At 39.2% G+C, this 25,887-nt stretch overlaps 1 protein-coding gene across 3 annotated transcripts in view; it reads left to right on the top strand.

Moving 5' to 3' along the window:
- The window catches only part of syt1a (synaptotagmin Ia), a 216,405-nt gene extending 193,676 nt beyond the window's left edge, over nucleotides 1-22,729 (top strand). For all 3 annotated transcript variants that reach the window (XM_028570627.1, XM_028570628.1, XM_028570626.1), the window contains 5 exons: nucleotides 357-524; nucleotides 3,738-3,905; nucleotides 9,594-9,711; nucleotides 17,882-18,015; nucleotides 22,112-22,729. In XM_028570627.1, the coding sequence (XP_028426428.1) occupies nucleotides 357-524; nucleotides 3,738-3,905; nucleotides 9,594-9,711; nucleotides 17,882-18,015; nucleotides 22,112-22,318 (795 nt within the window). In that variant the 3' untranslated portion in view covers nucleotides 22,319-22,729. The remainder of the gene's footprint in view (nucleotides 1-356; nucleotides 525-3,737; nucleotides 3,906-9,593; nucleotides 9,712-17,881; nucleotides 18,016-22,111) is intronic.
- Nucleotides 22,730-25,887: the final 3,158 nt, after the last annotated feature.

Raw genomic sequence — 25,887 nt, 5'->3', positions numbered from 1 at the left:
TTGTGGTTATCAATTATCCGCCTTATGTGAAAAGAAACAGTCCTCTCATTCCTACTCTGACACATCCTGACCTTTACAAATTCTTCAGCTACTGTCAGCTGCTGCAGACATAACCTTCTAATATCGCTGCCATATCCCAGAAAAATGACAAATCATCTATAAGCCACAATTATGAATGATTGATTGCTAGTGATATCAAAAGACAAGACGAGATATTTCTAGACCTTTCATTAACCAATATATGGTTTTTCTGTAAGGATTTTGGTGGGATGAAGGTGCAGTGCTTGATTAGTTGGATTAGTGGACAGTTTGATATGCTGTCCCTCACTTTTCTACACTTGGTGTTCCTCTTTTAGCTCATGGTGGGGATCATCCAGGCCGCAGAGCTTCCTGCTATGGACATGGGTGGCACATCTGACCCATACGTAAAGGTCTACCTGCTGCCGGACAAGAAGAAGAAGTTTGAGACCAAGGTCCACAGGAAGACCCTGAATCCTGTCTTCAATGAGCAGTTCACTTTCAAGGTACAACCTCACAAATTTCACTTGAATGTTCAAAAACATTTGCTCATTTCAAGTCACTTTTTGGTGGCTGGAAATCTTTTGGTTCCACTGACAATTTGCATGCAGTCATGAATGCTGGAAATGTGTGGAGACAGTAACCAGCTGGCACATTAACAAGTTCCTGACATAATATCTCTCTCTCACACACACACACACACAAACACACACACACACACACACACACACACACACACACACACACACACACACACACACACACACACACACACACACACACATTTACACTCAAATACACACACTGAGGCTCAATGTGATTGGGATTAACACAGGCAGATGCACCGCTACACCTTGGCCTTGCCTCAGCCATAATAGATGCATGGCTGCTGCTCAGCAGTGAGGAAAGTTTTGTTTTTCACCCGTCTGTAAAAGAGCGCAGGTGTTTGGTGTTAAGCATAATGTGATGTGATATTCATCTCAATACAAGGTTTATTTTTGTGTTTTTTTCATAATATGTAATTCCAAATCCAAAACCGCACATGTGATTATAAGTAATGTCAAAAAAAAGAGATGATTTTATGAGATAATGTCAAGGTCACCCCAGGGAGTTTTATCATTCCCTTGCTCTCTTTTTTTTTTTTTTTTTTTTTTTGTAACAAGCCATTTCCATTTAATAAGTTTCGTCCCAAAATTGAACGCAATCAGGGATCACAAGTACCCACCTGTCTTTTATCCATCCCCGTTTGCAGGCCTGATAACACTGTCTGTCAGGGCGGGGGCTGGAAGAGTAGGGATTGATTTGGAGACAGAATCACCCACAACATCACCATCCACCCACTCCAAAAAGCACATAAACACACCTGACTCTTCTGCTTGGCATTTAATTAACTTTAGAAGCATCACAATCTCTTCTGTTAAAGTTCAGGACCGACTATATTAAATTAAATGTATGAAACTAAAAGTTTATTTTGAGTATGTAGTTAGTAGTTTTTTTATTTTTTTGTGCATTTTTAGGCCTTTATTGACAGGACAGCAAAAGAAATGAAAGGGGAGAGAGAGAGGGAATGACATGCAGCAAAGGGCCACAGGTCGGAGTCGAACAGGTTGGGCCCGCTGCGTCAAGGAGTAAACCTCTATATATGGGCACCCGCTCCGCTCTACTAACTGAGCTATCCGGGCGGCGATATTACGAATCCCACTATGGCCACGCCAAGACCCGCCCTTCAATAGCGTTCACACACTACTATTGGCCAGGCGTCCATGCTTACATGTACAGGTCCTATCCCCTGACCAATCCCATAACCCTAACCTTAACCACTCGAGGTGAAATGCCTAACCCCAACCAATCGAGCTGCTTCGTAGGGCGGGTCTTGGCGTGGCCATAGTGGGATTCGTAATTTTGCGTCCGGGCGCCCATAGTAGTTTATTTTGAGTATGTAGTTTAGGGCTGAACGATTAATTGCATTTGCGATAATATCGCGATATGTTAAAACGCGATTTCCTAATCGCAAAGGCTGCGATTTGGTCTCGATTTGATGACTCGCGAGAGCAAATCAGTCTGCACTACGCAGAGAATGCATCAACTTAGCACGCTAACGCTACACTGTACCTTGAGCTGATCTCTGTCATTCAAACAATTCTGACTTGAAGTTTAAAACTTTTACAGCCATTTTAATAAAATGAAGGGTTTTGCTCGGGCTCGAGTCCATACATGCAGTTAATGGATACAGGCACGCAGAACTGAAGGCTCGGTTGGCAACGAGCTAGCTCTGATTAGCGGTTAGCTCCGGTTAGCGGTTAGCTCCGTTATAAAGATATGGGTGGAGGAGCTGCCACTGAGAGGGGTAACAACCAGACTGATAAATGACGGTTCGGGGAGCTTTCACAGCAGCGTGGCCGCGGTGTTTCAACGGTTTTATTAGTACAGTTAATCCCACGGCAAGACCACCAGCAGCTAACGTAACGATAGCCTCTCTGAGCTAGTGCAGTGTTGACGGTGTCATGCACACGGCACGCAACTTCACAAGGGGGAGGGGCTGGAGGCAGCTCCTCTCTGTGCACTGTAAAAAAATGTGTATATGTGTGTGTGTGTGTGTATGTATGTATATGTATGTATGTATATGTGTGTGTGTGTGTGTGTGTGTATGTATGTATATATATGTGTGTGTGTGTGTATGTATGTATGTATGTATGTATGTATGTATGTATGTATGTGTGTGTGTGTGTATGTATGTATAGGTGTGTGTATGTGTGTATATATATATGTATATATGTGTATGTATGTATATATATGTGTGTGTATATATATATATGTATATATATGTATGTATATATATATGTATATATGTATGTGTATATATGTGTGTATATATATATGTGTATATATGTGTGTATATATATATATGTGTGTGTGTGTGTATATATATGTGTGTATATATATGTATGTATATATATATATATGTATATATATATACAATATGTATGTATGTGTTTTTACTTATTTAACTGTCTAGTGTGTAATTGTGTGTTGTTCATACTATACAATAATTTATTGTTTGTCTTTGTTGAATAATACAGAAGACAAAGAGCTTAAAAAAATAAATATCGAATCGCAATCGCAATTAGATTATTTTCAAAAATCGTTCAGCCCTAATGTAGTTATTAGTAAGTTATTAGTTTGAGTATTGGCAATGTATTCAGTAATCTGTAGGGGAATATGTTTTAAAAGTAAACCTCCCAACACAGAGCTCATAGACTCGGTGGACTGATATGTAGAAGAAAAAGAGGATTTACTTTCTAAAAGCCCCTATTGATATCGTGTTTACTTTAAAAATATTTAATGACTTCAGCTTTTGACGACATGCTCACTAGCTAACACTTAGGCAATCTTTTATCATATCAGTAGTCGTTTTTCCGTCATGATAACACACTGGGCATCTAAATAGGAGTCAGGGGCAGCAGCAGAGGAGTATACTCAAGAGCTAACAGGCCAAAGTTAGCAAAAAGTGACTCACTTATGTCGTTCATTTCTGCTATGCGCAATGTGTCTATCTTTAGACAAGCTCCAATTGTTTGTATAAACTTCTGCTGTTACTGTTAAAATGGATTATATATGGTGAGCCATCAAAGTAGTTGTTGTGAACACTATATATGCTAGTTCCCATAATGAGACAGTATGACCCCTTTTTGACCTGTTTCTGTTATCATCCTCCTCAGGTCCCCTACGTGGAGCTCGGTGGAAAGACACTGGTAATGACGGTTTACGATTTTGACCGCTTCTCCAAACACGATGCCATCGGCGACATCAAGGTGCCCATGAACAAGGTGGACTTCAGCCACGTAACAGAGGAGTGGCGGGATCTGATTTGCGCTGAAAAGGAGGAGGTAAGACTTATGAAACCTCTGTAGGCAGACACACATGCCAAACGTTAAATCACTACCTCGAAAATGGGAAATGAGTAGGTTTGAAATCATTCTGTGACACCTGTCTCATGTGTCAGGGCTCAGATTTGTTCGTCTGGTAGCTGCTATTTCATTAATAACAGTATTTTTTTATTGGTGCTTGCATAAGTGATATCACAATGATTATTTTTGCTGTGTTCAGCAAGCCAATTGTGCTCAAACCACAAATGTGATGCCGTGGCTGAAGTAATCCATCTCTCCTGGAAATGTCACTTAATCAGATGTCCACACTTCCCCTTCAATTAATAGAAGTGTGACTTTCCAGGCAGCAGTTCAGGAGATTCAATTTTCATGGTAAATGTCATGGCATATAGCACATGTTGCCAGGGGAACCTCATTTTTAGCATTACAGCAGTTTGATTTAAAGGTTAATTATAGCAGTGTTGAATGGCTGCTGGTGTTGTTAAAGTTGAAGGGCATCACTACTTCTTAGCGCGTGGTCGCACAGCCGCACCCGGCAATTTTACGCAAGGCTTGAGACACTGGAGCGATGCGTTGCAGTGTTCAAGCTTCGTGGAGACCAGTTGAGTAGGCAGACCATGGAAATTGCTACTTCTAACTTTGAACTGATGAAAAGTATTGAAATGTCTTATTATTACATTTATTAATTGAATGTGATAATCACAATATGGCTCTTAACAGTGATTGGGAATGCATAGAAGTGATAATACGGTAAATCAATTTGACAACAACCTTTTTAGGTTATGTGCGATGCCAAGGGGTTTGCAGAACTCGGATCTGCCTCAGTAGCTGCAAATTGACCTGCCAAAGGTCTTCATTGTCTTGGCAGCTCAGCTATTATACCTGTTGATGATTGCAAACAAAACTCAATTATTATTTTTAGAGCAGGTCTTAAAGCGATAGTTCAGATATTTTTGAAGTGGGGTTGTATAAGGCACTTAGCCATAGTCAGTGTATAACTAGTCTATATCCACAAAATTCCGCCACATGTCACTCTTTTCGGCCGGATGTCCGCTACCTTCCGCTTTCTTTGTGTTGTAATTTTAATTTCCAGTCAATTTCTGAGGTCTATGGTTAACTGCTCCTCAGATCTCTGCAGGGTAAATCCAGACAGCTAGCTAGACTATCTGTCCAATCTGAGTTTTCTGTTGCACGACTAAAACAACCTTTAAACGTACACATGTTCCACCAAAACAAGTTCCTTCCCGAGGCTATTTTGCAGCGGCACCTTGGCTCTGTCCGGCGCTTAGCACCACCCAAGACGATTGTGATTGGTTTAAAGAAATGCCAATAAACCAGGGCACTTTTTTCCTCCCATCCCGGAATGCTGTGTGGACTAGCCAGACCCTCCTTCGCAGCGCTGTGGAGGACGGTCTGACAATGCAAGACTAGTGGATAGTGTACACCCGCGGCGCTACCATTGGGCCCACCCATTTTAGGTCCGGGCCCACCCATTTTGACCCAGGCCTATAGTGAGTAAGGTGTGTTATTTTCATTCTAGCAGTTCATCCAATAAGCAGCCCGAGGGAAGCTTTGAGTGAAAGCTTCTCAGCCAATCAGCGGCTTCTACCCCACGTGTGGCCTCTTAAGCCCCGCCCACAGGCTGCATCATCACCAGCAAGTGATCCAATGAAATGAATGACGTTGCGCGCAAGCTTTTCAAGCAAGCTCAAAAAAAAAAAAAAAATAAAGACACAGACGGTAGCTATTAGCTAATATGAACCGCAAAGCAGCTCGTTTTCATTTAAATTCAGCAAGAAACGCTCCGAGGAGCAGGAGGAGGACATTTTAAGTAACGCGGTTACAAGTGACGAGTTACCATCCTGCTCGGCCGCACTCTCCCCATCAAGTCCTCCCGTAGCCACCCCCCCTCACACCAGCAAGGCAAGTAGGGTAACAGTTGGGCTAACGTTAACGTTAGTGTCTGGCCAAATAGTCTCTGGTCTGGCTGTCTGTATGCAGGGGGAACCTGGATTTTTTTTTGGCTTAATTTAACTGGCCCATCCAGTTTTCTGGAGGCCCACCGACAATCAATATCCTGGCGCCGATAGTGTATAGTGTACAGTAGATGTTAGCTATGATAGCTGACATTACCGTTAGCAGTTGTTCCTGCGGACCTAACGTCTGTTATGTTAACTTTATCCAGCCTGGTTTCTATGTGAGAAAAAAACAATGGCAGAAAGAAACAGACTTGGGGGTTTGGGAGTTCCAGGTGAACTCATGGAAGACGTTACCGTATGCTGCCACCTGGGAGGTGATGCCAGGCTTCGAAGCAGTAGGCTGTGGGCCCAGCAGTTTCTATACTACAGGAAATTGTATATTTTTCAGACTGTTTCTGTTTTGTTTTTTTGTAAAATAAAACTATTACCTCTTCAGGCCTGAAATATGCAAATGAAACCGTCTGAGGAGAAAAATTCCTCTCTGGGTGAGTAGCCCCATGAGATAATGTGATAACAAGCCAAAAAGATGGGGATCCAATCATTTTAAATACATACAATGAAAATAAAGCTCTTTAAGGAGGAAGCATATCAGTCTAAACGCACAAAGAAAGAGACTCAGCGAAGATTTAATACTCTACTACCTACACACAGGTAACACAATCCTCTTTACTTTAAAGGTCAACTCTGAAGTAGCAAGTTCCAAAAATGCCCTTTAAGTTGAAAAGGCAGCAGTTGGCCTTTTACAGTTAATAGAAAATATCAAAGAGCCTGGTCACTGCTGTTGAAAGGCATAATTAACTGTTGCTCCTTCTCTTGCTAGCGTTGATTTGTGTTGATTAAAACTCTGCCCTCGTCATTAATGGAAGAGCATTTAGGCATTGTTATTGTAGTGCAACTACAAGTCAGAGTAGTGGATGATCAATGAAATGGGTGGGGGGTAGCCTCGTGAGACCGTCCTGATCTCGCGAGCTCCAGTTTTCCACTCGCAGATCAGTCTGGCATCTTGAGGCAGAGAAAATTTGGAGCCGTTAGCCAAACGACCGGGCCAATCAGCGTTGGTTTTAAGGTGGGTTAGGTGGTGATAGACCGATGGTTTATCCAATCAGCTAACAAGTATTATCAGCCAGCGGTAGCCCTAATTCTGTTAGCCGCTCGCTAATGCTTTTTTTCTCTTGGATCCTTCTTTTGGAATATGGTCCGGGAACCTGAAATGGTGACTTTTATTTCTAAATTCTCGTTACACAAATGGCAAATATCCTTTAGCAACGTGTTGCTTGCATGCTGAGCTTACGAGCTATGCTTTGCCTGCAGCAGCAGGGGCGGGCTTGTGGTTGTATTTTCATACGCTTCGTGGATCTGATTGGTTGATTTGGCCCGTCTATCACCAACATAGGTGATAGATAGATGGTTCATCCAATCAAATAACCAGTATTCCGCCCATTCACAAAAGTTCTCCAACGGAAAGTTTCCAGATGGATATGCCGAGCAAATGCGAAGCAATCCATCTGGCGGAGTCAGGTTAGGTGGGGGGGCCCTTGATATTACAAAACACTGCAGCCATTTCCGGCACGCTGATTCTGCAAGAGGCTTTGATTGGAACTTAAACAAAGACTCCTGAAATAAAACAAAGGTTTCATATTCAGGTCCAGTTTCCTCTGAATTAATCTCTGTTAAAAATGGCCACACCTTACGCAGGTGTGACCTGAGAGAACGTTATTGACTGCATCTCCTCCTTGTGTTGATAAGAGATATGGCGAGAATATGAATAGCTCTCTGATCAGTGTGCCATGATGAGGCTGTGTTTGTGATGGTGATTTGTGTGAACCAGTGAAGTGATTGCAGTCAGTACTTTTCCAGTAAAGTTGATGAGTGTCGAACAAAAGTGGGAGCTGATATTATAAAGCATTCAACCCAAAATAAGCGACCAAATCCATAGATTGCAAACATGCAGGGACTTGTGCATTTGATTGGCTCTGACTCTGAAGAGATGCTGCAGTGTGATATGAAGCATTGCATTTGACATACTGTCATTTTTTTAAACTTGCTATAGGTTTTGATGTATGTATTTTGTATATATAATCTCTTTTCATACCTGATACATTGATATTAATGCACATTGACAAATATCTTTATTGTTAATGTTTTTTGTTTTAAGCACTTTGATCATAATTTACATTTATATACCACTTGCAAAGTACAGTTATATGAAATACATGGATATATAATAAACCAATTTCATATAATAGAGAAATCAATAGAGTCCAGCTACTGCTAGTCTGTTCTGTACACATGACTCTATTGCATGTCTGAAAGTTCTCTGAGATTATGCTGTACAGGTTTACAAAGCCCTCTGAGGCAAACTTGTGATTTGAAATATTGGACTATAATCAAATTGACTTGCCTTTTCTATAATTGATAGTATAACTACAGAGTACATTTTAAAAGTAGTGTGTTATGTATGTTTTTATAACATGTAATGTAAATCTTTTGTTCCTGTCATTAGTTGCATCTGCAGTAGCACTAGCAGGCCTTTTTGTAATATTTCTGGTTAGTTTAATTGGAATTAGATGAAGTTGATTGATAATTTATCATTTTATTTAATCAACAAAATTCTGGTTGTCATGAAAGACATTATTTTACATTATAAACCTGCTACAGCTGAGTTTCTCACAAAATGGCAGTAGAAGTAATAGTGTGTTTACTTCTACGTCTTCTGCTTCTACAGTATTTTGAAATTCTTTTTCCATTTATACAATAAGACAGCAGACAGCTGGCTTACATGATGACTAACCTTGTTAACAGCTTGTCCTGCAGACCGTTTTGAATATAAAATAGATCCAGAAATATTTGTGCATGCATATTTGTCTCCTAATTAATTGTCTCCATTCATATTTTTCAATTTTTATTGTGATATGCATATGTTCTGTGCAGACGCTATAATGTAAATAAACACTTCTCATTATTACTGCTTACAATATATTAGACATACACAGTTCCACATCAAGAGTACAGAAGACTTTGTCAGAGCAGCAGTAATGGTTAACAAGGACAAAGATTAATGTTAGTAATTATGTTTTATTGTAAGTTACAGTATCTCTACGTTCTTCAAAAAAGAAGTGAAAGTGAGATCTAAAAACATACCTGCAAGTACCGCTTTTTGCCATGGGTGTCGCCAAAGAGAACAAAACTATCTTGGAGATTGTAATTTATACTACTGAATTATGTATGCTGGTCTTTCTGTGCATATTCCTTAATACTGTAGAAAGCATTGTGCATAAAAACGTATGCCCTTAGAGCAAATACAAAAACATCTTTCTGTCGCTTTTGTAAATTGTATGCATACATGCACCCTTATTCAAAGTGAACATAATTACTGTAAACAACTGAGTGTCAGTGTACTGTACTTTACATGTAAGTATTTAATACCATCCCTTTTCATATAGACACACTGGCACTTGCAGCTTTTCTCATTAAATGTTGCTGAAGCAAATCAACATGTCTGTTAAAAAAGGCAACCTACTGCAGAGCTTCATATATGGTTGACTGAACAATTTCTAATGTGCTTTGGAGGGGAATTTACGAGCTATTTTGTCCCCTCATCTAACCTCTCAGTGAGCATCTGCTGTGAGCATGTGATGCAGGAAATTTGGATTTAATAGTTGCTGTTAAAACTGGTCTCACCTCTGCAATGTCTCTGCCTGTCCAACAGCAAGAAAAGCTGGGTGATATCTGCTTCTCTCTGCGGTACGTTCCCACTGCTGGCAAGTTGACCGTGGTCGTCCTCGAAGCCAAAAACCTGAAGAAAATGGATGTGGGAGGCTTGTCAGGTGAGAACAATTACAATGGTGTGTGTCTGTGCCCACTAACTTCCCCTCTGACAGGTCCTTTGTCTGTAATTATACATATACAGCAGCACACACTTTGCCTCTCCTACAACCCCTACTAGGATGTTTTTTTTAACAACCACCCAAACACATCACTGGTTACGATTACCCTTGTCAAGAAAAAACATGACTTTGACTGCATTTCCTCTCCCCCCCTCCCCCCCAAAAAAATAATCTTAAAAGTTATGTACGGATGTTCAGATCATAAAGACCCTGCACTGTTCAGACATAATGTTGTGTAAAAGAAACATAATTATAGCAAGTGTTTGACACTATTAACATCTGTAGTTATTAGTGTTAATATATATAATAGTGTTATTAAGGGAGAATGACTATTCTTGTGGTAAGACCACCTTATAAGGCTTATACTGAGCAAAGCATATTAAGATTGTAATTCATATACAACTACTTACCTACTTACCATTAGTAAGCAGTAATCTCTTAGTTAGTTGTAGAATATGGTCATGCAGAATAAGGCATTAATAAGTGGTTTATAACTGCTAATAAAGAGCAAATAAGCTATTAATATGCATGCTAATAAGCAAGTAGTTAATGGTGAATGTGTGTACCATAATATAAAGTGTTACCAATTAAATTTTTTTGGGGTTTGATTTTTTTTTAAATTTTATGTACTAAATATCTGAGTATGATGTTGCACAGCGTGCCATAAAATAAACATGTAAGATTGTTTTTATTAAAACATCTTCTGGAGTCAGACAGCATTGGCCAGTATCAGACACACTCACATGCACACAAAGCCACACAGAGCCCTACATGCACACACTCATTAACACAAATACAAAATCACACAATAAGCTGCCCCCTTTCCCTACCCTGCTGCCTCTCCTTTGACTTTCTTCAGTGGTTATATTTTAAATTCCCCGCCGTGCACTTCCCTCTCCCCCCTTGACGCTTTCTTCTGCAATTACCATACACCTGTGTCCACTTGCTTTCTGCCTGACAGCCCTGTCTCTCCATATAAGCCTAAACATCCTGCAGTACTGTAACTTGGCGCACATTAAAAGCTCACAGTTCCCTTTCATCTACCAGACCAGTTCAAGCAACCATTTGGCAGAAAGAAAACCCCTCCCCCGCTGCCATTTTATGCTACTGGCATTAGCGCTCACCTGTGCCCATTTGCATCATGAGATTGTCAGCCACATTGACTAGTCAGTATAAAAAAGGTGTTAATGTGTCCACTTTGAAGGCCAGGTTTCTCTCTTACAGAGAAGGGAAATAGCAGGGAAGCCAGACAGTTTGTCACCACATACTGTATGTCACATTTAATTGGAGCATGTTTTATCTCTGTGCACTGGTTTGTAGGTTTCAGGGTGAATTATTAGCATTCAGTAATGGCACAGTGAATGTTTCTAATTACACGCAACCAGAATATACTCCAAATTGCAGTTTGTGTTTTGATTTTTGTTAGTTGCGACTGCTTTTCTGCTCTGAGAATTGACTTGTAGTGTGTAGCAGATGGATGAAATAATGGGCAGGTCTGTAATAACAATAATTAGCCCCCTTCCACAGGGCGTCTCAGCCAGAGCTTAAGAAGGAGGACAAGTAATTGATGGCCTGGGATCAGCCTTCTCCTCTATTGTCATCCTGTTTACCATGGCTAATTATGGCTCACAGAGGAAGATGGTGGTATTATCATTAACCAATGTATAATCAGAAATAATTCTTTTGATTGGCTCCTCATGAAACATCCCATCCAAATCTACCTCCACGCTGCGTCTCTCACAAAAACAGATTTTTGAAATGTTAGTTTTGAAAAAGTACAGTTGACTTTTGGTGTTCCTCAGGGTCATTGTCACGTAAGTGCGGTGATGGCCGAGCACCATACTCTTTAGCTGTCGTCTCAAAATAATCCCAGTCTCATTGCTGACAAGTTGATTTCCTCTTTCTGCTGTAGCCACCACAGCAATGTCTACTTACAATACCTATCTATTATGTTGAGTTGTGGGCAATCAGATTTCAAAGAATCTTGAATCTCCAGTGGGCGGTGCGTTTTACAGTTTTGAAAAACAGACTAAAGAATAGAAAGTGAGTTATAAAAGCAAGTAATTGCAGCTGCAGGCAAAGTCATCAACAAGTCTTTTAACCTCCCACAGATGCGTTGTGTGATTTTGTGCTAAAGGGCAGTAACAATTTCACTTATTGTCTGTTTAAAATTGTGCATTTGACTGTATTTAAAGCAACTGTAGTGTATCCCTGGCATTGTGCACCTTTAATCATGAGCCAGACTCAAAATTGTGTCGGACACAAAGGCTAAGTGTCTAGAAGTGACTCAGAATGAGGACATGCAGGTTTATAGAGGTAGTGGCAATAAAGGTTCCATAACCAGGTAATGGCCCACAGTGGGAGAGGTTATCAAAGCACACAGTCGCTGGTGTCGATGGTAATGAAGCCGCACTGCCCCGACCTGGTGCTCCAGTTCACCATCAAGTCTTTTGGCTGGAGGGTTTATTTGTTTTGTTTGTCTGGATCGTCGGACTGAGAGGTTTTCTCGCAGTCAGTAAAGCAACGGGCCAGATGGATCATTAAGATGATGAACGGGCCGAGAAGGAAGCAATTTCAAGTGATTTAGGGAATGCAAAAGCTATTTTATCAGTGTCTTATTTCTTTGCTTTCTTTTGCTTCAATATATACAAATCCATATAGATATTATGAGAAGCAGAAGATTACAGATAATTAAGATTCTCATTGTACAATGAAGCTACAACACATTATCACAAAGATCTCAGATTTTGTGAATGCGGTTGATGTGGGTCTGCGCCTCAGACAGTTCCACCGTAAACGCTTGTGTTTTTGTGGTTTGTGTGCCCTTTCATCGCTGAGTTAAGTGTGTAAAACTAAACCGACAGTCACCCCTGGATTCACCCACCATTGCAAATCCAAAATGATGGGAGGAAAGCTAAGATGACAGCCAGGCTATATTTAACCCTGCTTGTATTGGCGTTCATTTGGCACAACTCTGCCAGTGGCCACACTCGATTAACATGGAAATATTTGAGGAAGAATGTGCACAGACATGTTGTATGTCTGTGCACATAATGTATGTCTGAGTTACAATAGCTGGCAATTATTCACAGCTTGAAACACAAACTGTAAGTAACCACTTTAAAATAAGACTGCTTTAGTAACTCTACTGAGCTCTGCAGCTGATTTGGCTCAGAGCTCATCACTTATCCAGAAACCTGACTCTTGGGGGAAATGAATGGAACACTGATAGTGCATCGCCTCATAAAACCATGGCCAAGATCCAGGACTCAGATGAGTAACCCTCAGGATAGTGAAGTCAAGCCTCTTTGCTGTACACATGTGTGAGGAAGCGCTGTTGCATCAGGAGCGCTGCCATTCATCCATGAAATGGGACAGATTACATCCGTCTGGGATAAGACTGTAAAATGGGCCGGATATGAGGTACGGCGAGTCTCCCAAAACTCAATAATGCCAAACTCTCATCTACTGGCCAGAAAGATAAGGGGCGTCTGGATAGCAGTGATGTATTTTTTTTTTTTTTCCAACCTGAGAAAGGGTTATCTTGCATTATTCCATTCAGCTGCTGTATTGTGTTTGTTCAGGCACAGTTACCAATATAAGAGGATACATGACATGTACTGAACATGTTGTAGCAGTATTTCAGTTGGTGATTGTCCAGTTATGGTTATAACAACCATAACTATACACAGTAAGCCTTAAAGTTTGTGTAGTGGTGTTTTTTTTTTTTTTTTTTTTTTTTTTTTTTTTGCATTTCCAAAACCAAAAACACAAAAGCAAAAGCGTAGGGAAAGAATCTGCGTGTTTATCTGTTCTGACATAAATTGCAATTGTTGCCGTGCTCGGCTAACAAGCCTATAATAGTAATATAGCATTACTTCCAAGGCCTTTCGTTACCATATCATTAACAATGTCATTGCCTAACTACATTATTTTGTGTGGTTACAGGTCACTCACTGTGTAGTATTCCTACACCGTTGGCAGCTCTGTCCTGATGTTTGTTGGATTTGTGAAAATGTACACCCCAGCAACTAAGTCTAAGCATTTTCTCATAAAAAGTAAGAGCATAATGTTTAAAAAGTGTGTAAGCTAAGCAGCCAAACAGGGTTAAATAACAGCATGATCTTATCTCTCATAATATATAATATATACAACTTTAACACAATATCATGCATGTAGCCATCAAGTACATAATTAAGATCTCTTTTACACGACTCTCGTTTTATTTTGAGTCAGTCAGAGATGGAGTTTTAACTCAAGATTCAAGAGATTTATTTGTCACACATACATGTTGCATCAAAGAAATTAAATAAACAAAATACCAGGTGGATAGTTTAAAGTGAAAGTAATAAGTAAAAAGTGGAGTGAACAGTGCAGATAAAATGGCAGTAGCAAATTGTCCTTCAAGAGTTTATTTTTCATTGTTCATGGCTGTGATTGTGCTTGCCTATTGCAGCACATAGTCCATTCCTGAAGTGGTGGGGGTCTTATATTATGCTCCTATAGCTCTGCTTATCCTTAGGACGCTAACATTAGCTAGCTGGCTACAGCTGATGTTATCTGCCAGCGACAGTTGTCATTTCAGCCAAGAAAATCTGGTTGGCTAGAAATGCGAAGCCTGCTTTTGTCTACCTCTGTCTGAAATCAATGGCACGTTCTTTAAAAATTAGAATTTTGAGTGGTAAATCTGCCACAGTTATCATTGTAAACTGCATATGTGACGTGCGCAAACAGAAGCTTGAAAGGCAAATGTGACCAATATTCTTTTTTTTTTTTTTTTTTTTAATTCAACAAGCACACATCCCACAGATCCCTTTTCTACACCCTCTTTGCCATTTCTCACTTTTTGTGCTTGGCTTTCTTTACACGTCTTTGAACTTGATGAGACAGGAGGTCTGCCTACACAAGATTATTTTGAAATAAGCAGAAAAAGACCAGAGGAGCTTCTATGAGCAATGAAAGCCACCATCAGCTGATCAGAAGAGGGAAAACCTGCAAAAATTTCACTTAGATAATCAGATAATCCTGAATATCGATCTGTTACACAATAAACTGAATTGCATGAGTTCAGTGCGGAAACACTACAGAATAAATAGTTTTAAGATTTTAACTTAAGACAGAATTCCCAAAGCTGAAGCTTTGTGGTGCATATTTTGAATCTGGGACACGGATTTTTGACAGATAAAATGAGTGTATGAAAGGCTCATTCTGCTGTTTCAAACGTACTAGTTGAGGCTGGAGAAATTCCTCATTTAGATACTGTTGGATGTATTATGACAACATGCACACAACCCTCATTCGCTGTTTTTCTCGTCCCAGCACTCTTCTCAACAGGAGGACACCCACTCTATTAGAGCCTACCTGTTCACCCATGTCTCTGTCATCTATTTATTCTCCCTGCTTTTCTCCCTCTTACTCTGTTTGTGTGGTTTTCTCTCTACATTCATGTCAGCTTCCCTGGACGAACCCGCCAGTCTACAATCAGGTCCTTATCCCCCTAAATTGGATAAGAGATCAAGGGAACTAAGCTTGTTTAGTATTTACTTTTGCAAGAAATCCTACCATGTTCCAGCTAAAAACAGAGCTATTTTCTAGTGCAGCTCACACATAAAAAACATTGTAAAGACTTTGTGCATATTGGATCCAGAGATAAATCCACATTATCAGAGCAAGCAGTGTTTTAGCAACTAATTATAAGCTCTGATTCAAAGTCTTACTTCTTATTTATTCCAGTGCACAGCTCTGAGGTTCAGTAGTTAGGGGGGATATTGGTAACCTCAGAAGAGGAACTACCTCATTAGCATTTTGTGGTTATTTCTTTTTGTCTGTCTCAAGCAGCATGTTGTCTTGAATGATAAATGACACAAAGTGGTTTTCATTCATTTTCCCCGTACAGCTTGTATAGTCGTCATGATTGACGATTGGTCTTCAAACGTGGAACCAGAATTTTCCACATTCCGGTTGACATTGTTCACACTGCAAACCATGGCCTGTGTTTTATGTTCATTTATTTATATTTATTTATTTAAAATAAGAGATGTATGCTGCTTTTAGGAGTTCCCTCACATTTATGTTGTATTAAGTGTTGATAAGCTTGAGATGTGATAAGCACAAAGTGTAGAAAACCACTGATCTATAGTCTGTGAGAGGCCAAGTGGAAGCCATCATGGCTGACTTCAATCAAGCACACACCCAAAACATTCTCCTCTTTAAGTATACAAATATCCATAATGAAACAATGATTTAAAAAATTACCACCAAAAGATAGTTACATTTCATAAAAGTAGTGAAAACAACTACTGAGACCATCATTTAATGTGGTAAATAAATATTAATCCTGTGCTTTGACAGAGAAGGTGGAAGTTGTCTGTTCACTTCAATACACAATAGTTTTCCCTTTAGGCAGCATCTAGGGACCATTAGAGGAACTGCAGCCTAAGACACTTCCACATTCGATATGTTTACAAGCACCCAAGAAACCATATTATTCAGAGAAAATCAGGTTACATAGGAAATTGGACAAAGTATTTACATGCACTGTAACCTTGTTACTCTAAATATGCCTTTACATGCTGCAGAATTTTTTTGTGCACATTTATAAACCTGACTACCCTTTGGCATGGCCAAGAAATCAGCCATTATTCTCTATTAATGCCTCATTTACAGAAACCTGTTTTCTCACATACATGAAGAAATTCTGAATTCATGAATTTGACTGTAACCTAGATCCAGGTATTATGAGTAACGGAAAGTATAAGACGTTTGCAGTCCTTCTTTTCTGACCCTAATCAACAGGTAAAGTAGACTCGCTGCCATCAGCAAATGCAAATTTGGTCAAATACATTTAGTTATGGGTTGTTACATATTACCTTAAGGCATGATTGTAAACCAGCCTACATTGTACCAGAGTAATGATGAATAGATGCTTATAATTTTCATTCCTCTTCTGTTACATGTAAATGATTGTAACACTGTACATTTTTCACTTTCTAAATTAACAAGGCCCAACCAACTGCAGCAAAAGATTGTATTGTATCATAAAGGAAACATTGTGAATGAATAGGAAGATTGCATGTTCTTTGAACCACAGTAATTATTGAATCCTCATTCAATCCTCCTTGGATCCTTTTTTGTATGCCTTTGAAAATTACAGTGGAACTTATTACGTTCTTCGGCTGCCCATATTTAGGACTGATTAGGATCTTTGATTGTGCAAATTTACCAGCTTCATCTAGTCCCTATAATGGCCCAATTAAAGCAAAAAAAAAACATGGTTTCTTTGACAGTTTGAAAAGGTGATCGCTGCGCACCCTCTTGTCAGTTTTACCTCGGATTAACTCACCTCTTCTCCAATTTAGTTTTAATAACAATTTGGAGCATGTAAACAAATCAGGAGGGGTAACGCTACGTCAAAAACGAAAGCTATGGGCAGTTTGCTGTTTTTCGACACACTCCACCTGATGAGCCAGAGAGTGGATGAGGATGGATGAAGCAGACCACTTGGGTGCCACTTCAGAAGGCATTTGGACAGATGAAAAGGAAGCTCTTGAGTTTGGAAGGTTAAATGATGTAAACACACAGGACTCACATGGCCATGCTTTATTAATAACCACTGCCCATTGCTTGTTTTGGAGGCATTTATACATCAAATATGTTGGTACTTTGTACTTTTTACTAAATGTTTGTTTTAAGCTAAGTTAGCAACAAGCTAGTGAACATAGTTAAGTATTTAGCACCTAAAGAGCCAGATATTTCTCTCAGGAGTTGGTGGAGACCAAAAACAGAGCTAAAAGATAGTGAAAATTGGATTTGCGTGCATCAGGTGGACAAAAACACGACTTCAAATGAATGTTAATTTTGCTGTGTGTCTGCTGGATGTGTAAATAGGCAACTGTTTGCTGACAAGTTCACCATATAAAAGTTATAATATGTCAGTGTATTGTACTTGCAGATTGTTCCACTGCCCCCAAAGTGTCCAAAGAAATTCAGTTAATGAAGGACTAACTCTTATAATCTGTTAAAGGACGCAGGAAGATAAAAAAAAGTCTTCAAATTTTTGTCAAAGAAGTGAAAATCTAAAAGAATTTGTAAAATATTGTTTTCCCTGCAGATCCATACGTGAAGATCCATCTGATGCAAAACGGCAAGAGGCTGAAGAAAAAGAAGACGACAATCAAGAAGAACACCCTCAACCCTTACTACAATGAGTCCTTCAGCTTTGAAGTCCCATTTGAACAAATCCAGGTACATTCTCATCCATTTACTGTATACCCTTTTCCCACTAAAATTAGCGCATATATGTAGGTTTTTTAAACACAAAAAAACACTAAAATAAGCAATAAATTCCTTTCCCATTGCCAGTAGACGAGAATGTCTTTCTGTTTTTACTTTCTGGTGTGTCACATTTGACGTCACAAGCGTGCGGGAAAAACTTTTCCCCCTCCATCTTTCCGATACAATGCGAATAACTGCAAACTCAGTTAGTAAACAGTAGAAAGCAGCATGGAGGCCAGTAAAATGTTCAAATTGGTTACTTCTTTTTTTTAATATCTGTTACTTATTCAGTCTCTCTTTTTAAAGTCAGTGCCGACTACTACTTGGAACGATGTCCGCTGGTTGGGCGGAGACAGAAAGAATTTGTGGCTGAGATGATGCGCGTCATAGCATCGTGCCAGAAAAGGGGCAAAAATTACCCTGGTGTCATGTTTCTGTCACTGCCGATCAGAGCAGGAGCCAATAAATACCCGTGACTACTGCAGAAAAATTTGTCCTGAGAATGAATGCAGATTCTAACCTTTCCCACTGACGACAAAATCCAGATGTTAATGGGTGTTAGTTGGTTTTTTATCCAGTGGAAAATGGGCTTTTATAAAATATCCATTCTCAAAACTCTGACATTTCTAAAAGTGAATGTGCTATACTGTGGGGACAAATTGTACAACCATTTGGTTGCATAGAAACAACTGATAAGTGGAAGCTCATTTCCCAAATAATCTGTTTAGAGGCGTTTTATCATAGCAGTACAATCAAAGGCACTTGGTTTCGCAATTTGACAAGCCAATTGCTCGGTTGTTGTTATTCTCTAAACTTGTTAATGCCTGTATCATGTACAGTATCTCATTTGATGCATGTCTTACAATGATTACCATGCACATCATGACTTAAGAGCATACAGCAACAACTGCTGTGTTTTCAAGACAAAGAGGAAGTAATGTTTTTTTTCCAGAACAATATGAAGGATAAAGAATGCACAAACTGTGCCAGAAAGGAATAGCAATGAACAACATTTTTGAATTTATTTAAACTGTTGATCCCAATCAACCCCATCCAAATCAAGCCCTTATTTAGAGCATTCAATACCAGTATGTTGGCTAAATTTACATTCTTATCTCATTACTGTAAGAGCCAGGTTAATTATTAAATAATTATTAGTGCCACTGATTGAATCATAAACTTGTCATTGATTCGGTGCATTGAAGACTTTCCTGAAAGCCAGGAGAACATACTTGAATGACCTAATTTGACTGTGACCAGTCAGTCAAAAATCAACTCCTTATAAAAGGATGTAGTAAATGTTAAACTAATAGACTGTAGTTTATTTAAAATAGATTTTAAATAAAGACACTCAGAGCTGTGGTGATTTTTAATTACAGACTTACTCTCACAATATTACCTCCGTCTGATGTTGTAGGGAAAACAAATAGTTTAAATTGTTAATCGATTTCTCAGGCCGATTTTCCCCATCTTGTTAAAATTTACAACAAATTATACAGACTGCTTCAAATTAACATTTAAATTAAACTTGACTTTGGGACGATTTGTGTAATTAATCTAAAGATTTGAATTGTCTCAGAGATTGTGTGGGAATTAAAATCAGTGTTTTTAATTGGTCTTTTTACTTACACAAACAGGTCTGTTATTGACTGTGCAGTTCCACTCCTTAGTACACAGACAATTAGCTTTGCAGCATTCAGTGACCCTATTTAGATTCATTTGTTTTAATTTACATCTATCTTACATACATACAAAGGACAATAGAATCAGCAAAACAACACTGACTGGTCAGTGATTGACAAAAGATCCTGCTAATTTCAAGTCAAAGAAAGCTGTGATTCAATTAGCAATTTGAAGGTGAACTCTCTCTTTAAAGACCAACTAACCCCAACTAGCCATCTGAGAACCTTATTCAGTATTTCATTACATGGCGTATTAGGCATGCTCTTTTACAACAGTGGCTCTGAGCTCATGCATGTTGCCACGTGCATGAGCTCAGAGCCCAGCTCAGTGTGCCAGTGGATCGAAACTTAATCAGGGCTCTTTGTGCCCTAATTCATATTCTCTGCCAGAGATTGATGCCCAGGTCACTCCTCTCTGCAGTGTTCCTTTGAATAAACACATGCTGAGGCTGAGACTTAGACCTCTGAGTAATCAACATTCTGCTGTGTTTGGCTCTGGAAATAACCGAGGCCTGGTCTGGAGTGTCAGTTACCGTTAATCAACATTAATGTCTGAAGGAGCACCTCATTCTCTCCATTACTGTACTACTTAAAGTAATAACCAGGAACTGTTTCAGACATCTTAATGCACAAATGCATGCGTTTTTCTGCTTTACAGTAACTGATGTTTCAGTGCATACCTTGCTTAAGTTATCCGGGCTTTTAACCACTCAGGATATGGTAGATGCTTTTCATACTTACAGTTTGTTTGGAATAAATAGAAAAGCGGGGTCTTTAGCAGGTGCATCTCAACACTCACAGGAACACAAACTAAACTAACCTAAACTAAAAACATTAACAAACAAACACTGATTGACAGGGGACTAATGGGATATGCAGGGCAGAATCCCAGCAACTGTGAGCATGTAGCACAAAAGAAATTGCACAGATAATTGTTCAAATTGTGTTTAAGAGCACAAAGACCGTGTGATTGTATGAAAGTGATATCTTTTTTTGCTCTATTTCATCAGATCCTAAAAGTTGTGAAGGGGAACTTGAAAGTTATGTTGTGTTGGAAAATGCTCCTCTCCTGACTTTATTTATGTTTTTTAATGCTCTGATGCAGTACAACTCCTGTCTGTGCTTAAAACCTTAAAAAGAGAAATAAGAGACAGCCACATTAACGAGACACAATACAGAATAAAAACAAGATGGGCATCAGATAATGATCATTTGACCAATCGTACCAAAAGGTCCATTTAGTATCTATGTTTCGCACAATCTTCCTGAGCAAACACTGACTTAACAAAGTGGAGCTTTATTGTTTGACTAAAGCAAACATGGCTATTAAGAAATGAGCATTAAAATTGCCCTGCCACACAAAACCGTTTTTACTTGTATTTTTTGAAATATGTTAGGTCCATATGTGTTTGTGTTATGTCGTGAATGTGAAAATGAACTGGTACCTCCTCTGTCAGCTCTAGCCACGGAAAAGAAATAAGCAGAGAAATCAGGCCAATTACAAAAGATGGTCAGTCTGATGTGGTGTTGCCTGAGCTCATTACTATTCATGGGCTCGCCCAGTTACGCTGGGTAAAGGATACTGATAGCCAGGCTCTCATTGGCTAGCTGTTAGCCAATCAGAGTCAAGCAGCTTAGCTCATTGAATATTAATGAGAACTGGCACAAATCGAGCTGTCTTCCTGTAGGCTTTCTATACCACGCTAGAATGGCTTGATAGGTAACCAAGGCATTTTTTCCACAAAAAAAATTTTCTTCAGACATTACCACAAACTAATGAAATACGTGTGGCAGGGCACCTTTAAAGTGCTCATATTATGCTTTTTGCCTTTTCCCCTTTCCTTTATTGTTATATATTTTTTTTGTGCATGCTATAGGTTTACAAAGTGAAAAAGCCCACAGTCCACCCCAAAGGGACTTACCATGTCGTACAGGAAACACTGTTCACAAACTGCTCCAAACAGCTCTATTGTAGTCCAGCCTTTACTTCCGTGACAAACGTGCGTCACTTTGTAACGCACGTTACAATGCTCGCCTAGCTGCTAGCGTGGCACGCCCTCATACTCTGCAACTGACAAGCTAGCAGTGCTTACCTAGCTACTGTGCATGTGCGACTCCCAACAAAGATGGAACAGAAGTGAGATGCCTCACTCGGTAGCAAAAACGGAGCACACAATACACAGGGTGAAAAGAGGAGCTGCAGCAATGTGCAGTACAACAAAAGTATTATATTAAATCATTATTGAAAATAAACCATGTAAACCTATTCTGGTACAACCTCTAAATACAATTATGAACCTGAAAATGAGCATAATATGAGCACTTTAACCCGTCTATATGCTGACAACACATTTACGTTCTCTCCCACTCTTTCCTTTCTACAGAAAGTGCAAGTTGTTATAACTGTTCTGGACTATGACAAGATCGGCAAGAACGATGCCATCGGCAAGGTCTTTGTGGGCCTCAACAGTTCGGGCACGGAGCTGCGCCACTGGTCCGACATGCTGGCCAACCCCAGGAGACCCATCGCCCAGTGGCACGTGCTGAAGCCTGAGGAAGAGGTGGACGCTCAGCTCTCCACCAAGAAATAGGCAGGGCCCTTTCAGCACCTGCCTGTAGTACTCTTTAGCCAGTATGTGTAAATACCTCAGTGATATATGGGTCCATCCATTTAAGCCCCCTCTTTTCCCCACCTATCAAACTCTCCCAGCTTTACCGCCCCTAATATCACAAACAATCCTAATTCGTCAAATGTCTTGCAACATCCCACCTTCTGCTTTTTTTTCCCTATCAGGTTCCCTACTTTCCTTACGTTCTCTTTTTTTTTTTTTTTTTTCTCTGATTCAGCAGTTTTTGTTTTCCATCTCCGTGCCCTTAACCACCCCGACCAAATGCCCCCTTCTTTTAAGCAATATGATCTGTATAGATAACGCATGACTGAAAGAATTTATTGTACCACAGTTGTATATATAAGTATGCAGACAAAAATGATTTCTAGTTTATGTGTTTGTATGTTGTTACCCGTTTCCTAATCTGTGTATATCTTGATGTTTTTAATAAGATGTTCTATTTTAAATTATGTAAATGCAGATATAGAGGAAAGCCAATATTATATATCCCAGGATTTAAAATTACCTTATTACCTTATTGCATTCCAGAAAAAAAGAAGAATTCCAACCTGCAAGACACTAGTGGAAATATATTCACATTGTAAAGAACGATGTCTGGCTTTAAGTTCGGCAAAGGATCATCAAAAAGACAATAAAAAAGAATATATACACATAAAACTCAAATAACACAAAATAATAACAATATAAGGCCATTAACTACTATGGTTCTGAGGGAAAGCATATGCTGCTGGAAATTATACAAGCACATGATTTCTTATGACTTTTTGTACTTATTTCTCGATCAGAGGACCTGTATGTTTAGCTTGATGCACACTGTTACAAGGAAATAGTTAATGCAAACCAGTTAGCATTTATTTTCTCCATATTTGGCAGTTTAGGTGAAATAGGTCCTCGTTTTAAAGTCCATCGTTCACTTGAACTGGCTCATTTTCTTTTCCAAAAACCCTCAACCCTTACAAAATAGACCCCCAAGTGAAAAAAAGCACCAAGCTGTAGCCATTGTGTCCTTAAGCACGTTTAACAATATTTTGTTAACTGTTTACTTTAAACAGCCTCAGCGATGTTGGAAGTATATCGCATTTAGGCCGGGGTCCAATCTTTGAGAGGGAGTTAAAAAAAAGAAATAAAAAAAAAAAAAAGAGTTTTGACTCTGGTTTTAAGAGGACTATTTTTTAGAGCAATTCAACGTCTTGACTATTTTTCGTAAACTGCATGATTTTTTTTACAATCTTTACTAAAGGCTGGGACGTGGGGAGATCTACTGACTATCTCTGGCTATCTCTTCTGATATGATCCCCTTGCCTTCAATCAGAGGAGAGAAAAGAAAAATCAAGAGTAATGTCTAAACATTGGGTCAATGTATATGATTATATTGACGGAGGTGAAGCGAGTTTCTAAACACTGCCATTTTCAGAGGTGACTTATGTAAAGACCGTCTCTTCATGCACACTCCCAATTGCTAGTTGTTGTAGCTTTGGTTTATTGGGAACAATGTATTTGGCTGCAATGGTGCCCTGAATCGCAGTCTTTGCTTTGCGTTGCCTTCTCACAGTGACAATAGAGTTAGCCATGTTTTACTGCCAGTTTTAACTTTTATGTGGCTGCTTTTTTGCACTGGATGTCTTTTAAACTAGCGTGTTGACTTATTTGAAACTATTTTGGACAATTGTTGGGCTGGCTTTATTTCAGGACAACTGCAGGGGCAGCCAGAAATTTGCCCGCTCGATTGGCTTGGCTTAAAAAAACCCGAAAGAAAGCAATGATGACAAATCACGTTTCAGCCAGTTACGTCAGTTTTGTTTTCTTGTAGGTTACAGGACTACACCAAGAGAATGGGAAATAACCGTAAAGTTAATGGTCTGCGTAGGCTACTAGTCTATCACGTCCTTCACTACGGGTCCAATTAGCAAAGGAATAAGTTTTAATCCATGAAAACCATGAAGTCTCTTATCTTGGAGGAACCTCTTGCATATACTCGATGCTAGCTTCAGGAGGACTTTCTAAATGTTTTCAATGTTATTGTGTAGTTGATAGCACTATTATGAAAAAGCTAATTGTCATTCCATAGGAGTCTCTGAGGACTACTTTGTGTATCACTGTGACTGCCGTGTGTGCTTAGAGCTGTAGACTTATCAGTAGGTAGCGAAACCAGTTTGTTCTGTAGTGATGTTGTAGCGTTTAATGCCATTTTCCCTTCTACATGCAGAGAAAGAGAGAGCGTGGCGTCGCCCGAATGCACGTGGCAAAAAGAAAGACGTTTTATCTGAGCACGAGTGGGTCACTTCACACAGCATTTTGTTGAGCACTGTGCAATACTTGTATGTTCATCCCATAGTGTTAACGTGGGTGGCGTTGCCCGAGAAAAAATAAATAAAATAAAAGATTCTAATGAGGATGATTCCAGTCCAGAGAGATGTTTCTCCTTTCCAGTGAAATGGTTAGGACACAGCACACTTGGATTCAGCTTACAGGTTGGAGCTTGACACCTGTCGACCTATGTTTAGGGTTCCCTCCCTTTTCGCAGGTTTGTTTTCTCTTCTTGCACGCAGCATCAGAAGTTTCAGGGAGTATTAGTTAAATACCAAACAAGATTCTACATTTAATATCCCCTTAAAATGCCATGTATATATTTACCTAACTGTGTCAAAAATGTATATCTAAAATAAATATAAAGTGACATGAATAGGATTATTCAGCCGCAGATATCATTTTATCCATCTATCATTAATATGCTATATCTCATTGTCATTATTTCCTTTCCATTTATGGATTTATTTTTTATTTGGTAACTGCCCTGTTCAAAAAGAACTTTTATATTTGAGATTAAAACTCTGAATGTACAGTATGGACTGTGTTGGTGTAGATTACTTTAGTTGTGAGATTAGATGTACTTTGCACTTTTTGTTGTTAAGAAATGTGTCCCTTTTTTATATTTTTTTCAACTGTTAGGAATTTATTTCATAACCCTTTGGGGTAAAATCCCCCCTGTCTGATTGCATTCAAAAATCATTGAATATATTATTATTAATATAGCTGCACTCCCAATCCTTCTTCAACCAAGGGATTATTTTATGTGACATGTTTTACATATGTAGATTAATGAATTTCAGTACAGCTTTGGATTTAAATGAAAAAATTGATGAAAGTACATTGTAAAAACGGCCTGAGCAATTCAATATTAATGCAAAAAAGTTGTACTTCCGGAATTATCAAATCAAGCTGAAAGAAAATCTGAATTATGACAGAAATAAACATGTAGGCTATAAATCAGGAGATTCAGTAACCGGCAGCATTGTGGAACCCATTGGATTGCAAGGTGTGGGGGAAAAACCACAAAGCCATTACCTGCACCGCAATGCAATGCTCCTCTTATTGCGATTTGCTACCAAAGTAGGCCTATGCATGTATCATCAAACCCTAAATATTTCTCTTGTAAAAAGAAAATACCTTATCAAGCTCTCTGTGTGACAAGGAACTCAAGATTCTCTCCAGTGGCACTGACAAAAAGCCACACTGACCTTTCAAAAACA

The sequence above is a fragment of the Perca flavescens genome, chromosome 23 (genome assembly GCF_004354835.1).
Source record: "Perca flavescens isolate YP-PL-M2 chromosome 23, PFLA_1.0, whole genome shotgun sequence".
Taxonomy (NCBI): domain Eukaryota; kingdom Metazoa; phylum Chordata; class Actinopteri; order Perciformes; family Percidae; genus Perca; species Perca flavescens.
Note: the sequence above shows the minus strand (reverse complement) of the source record. Positions and strands in the feature narration are given on the sequence as shown.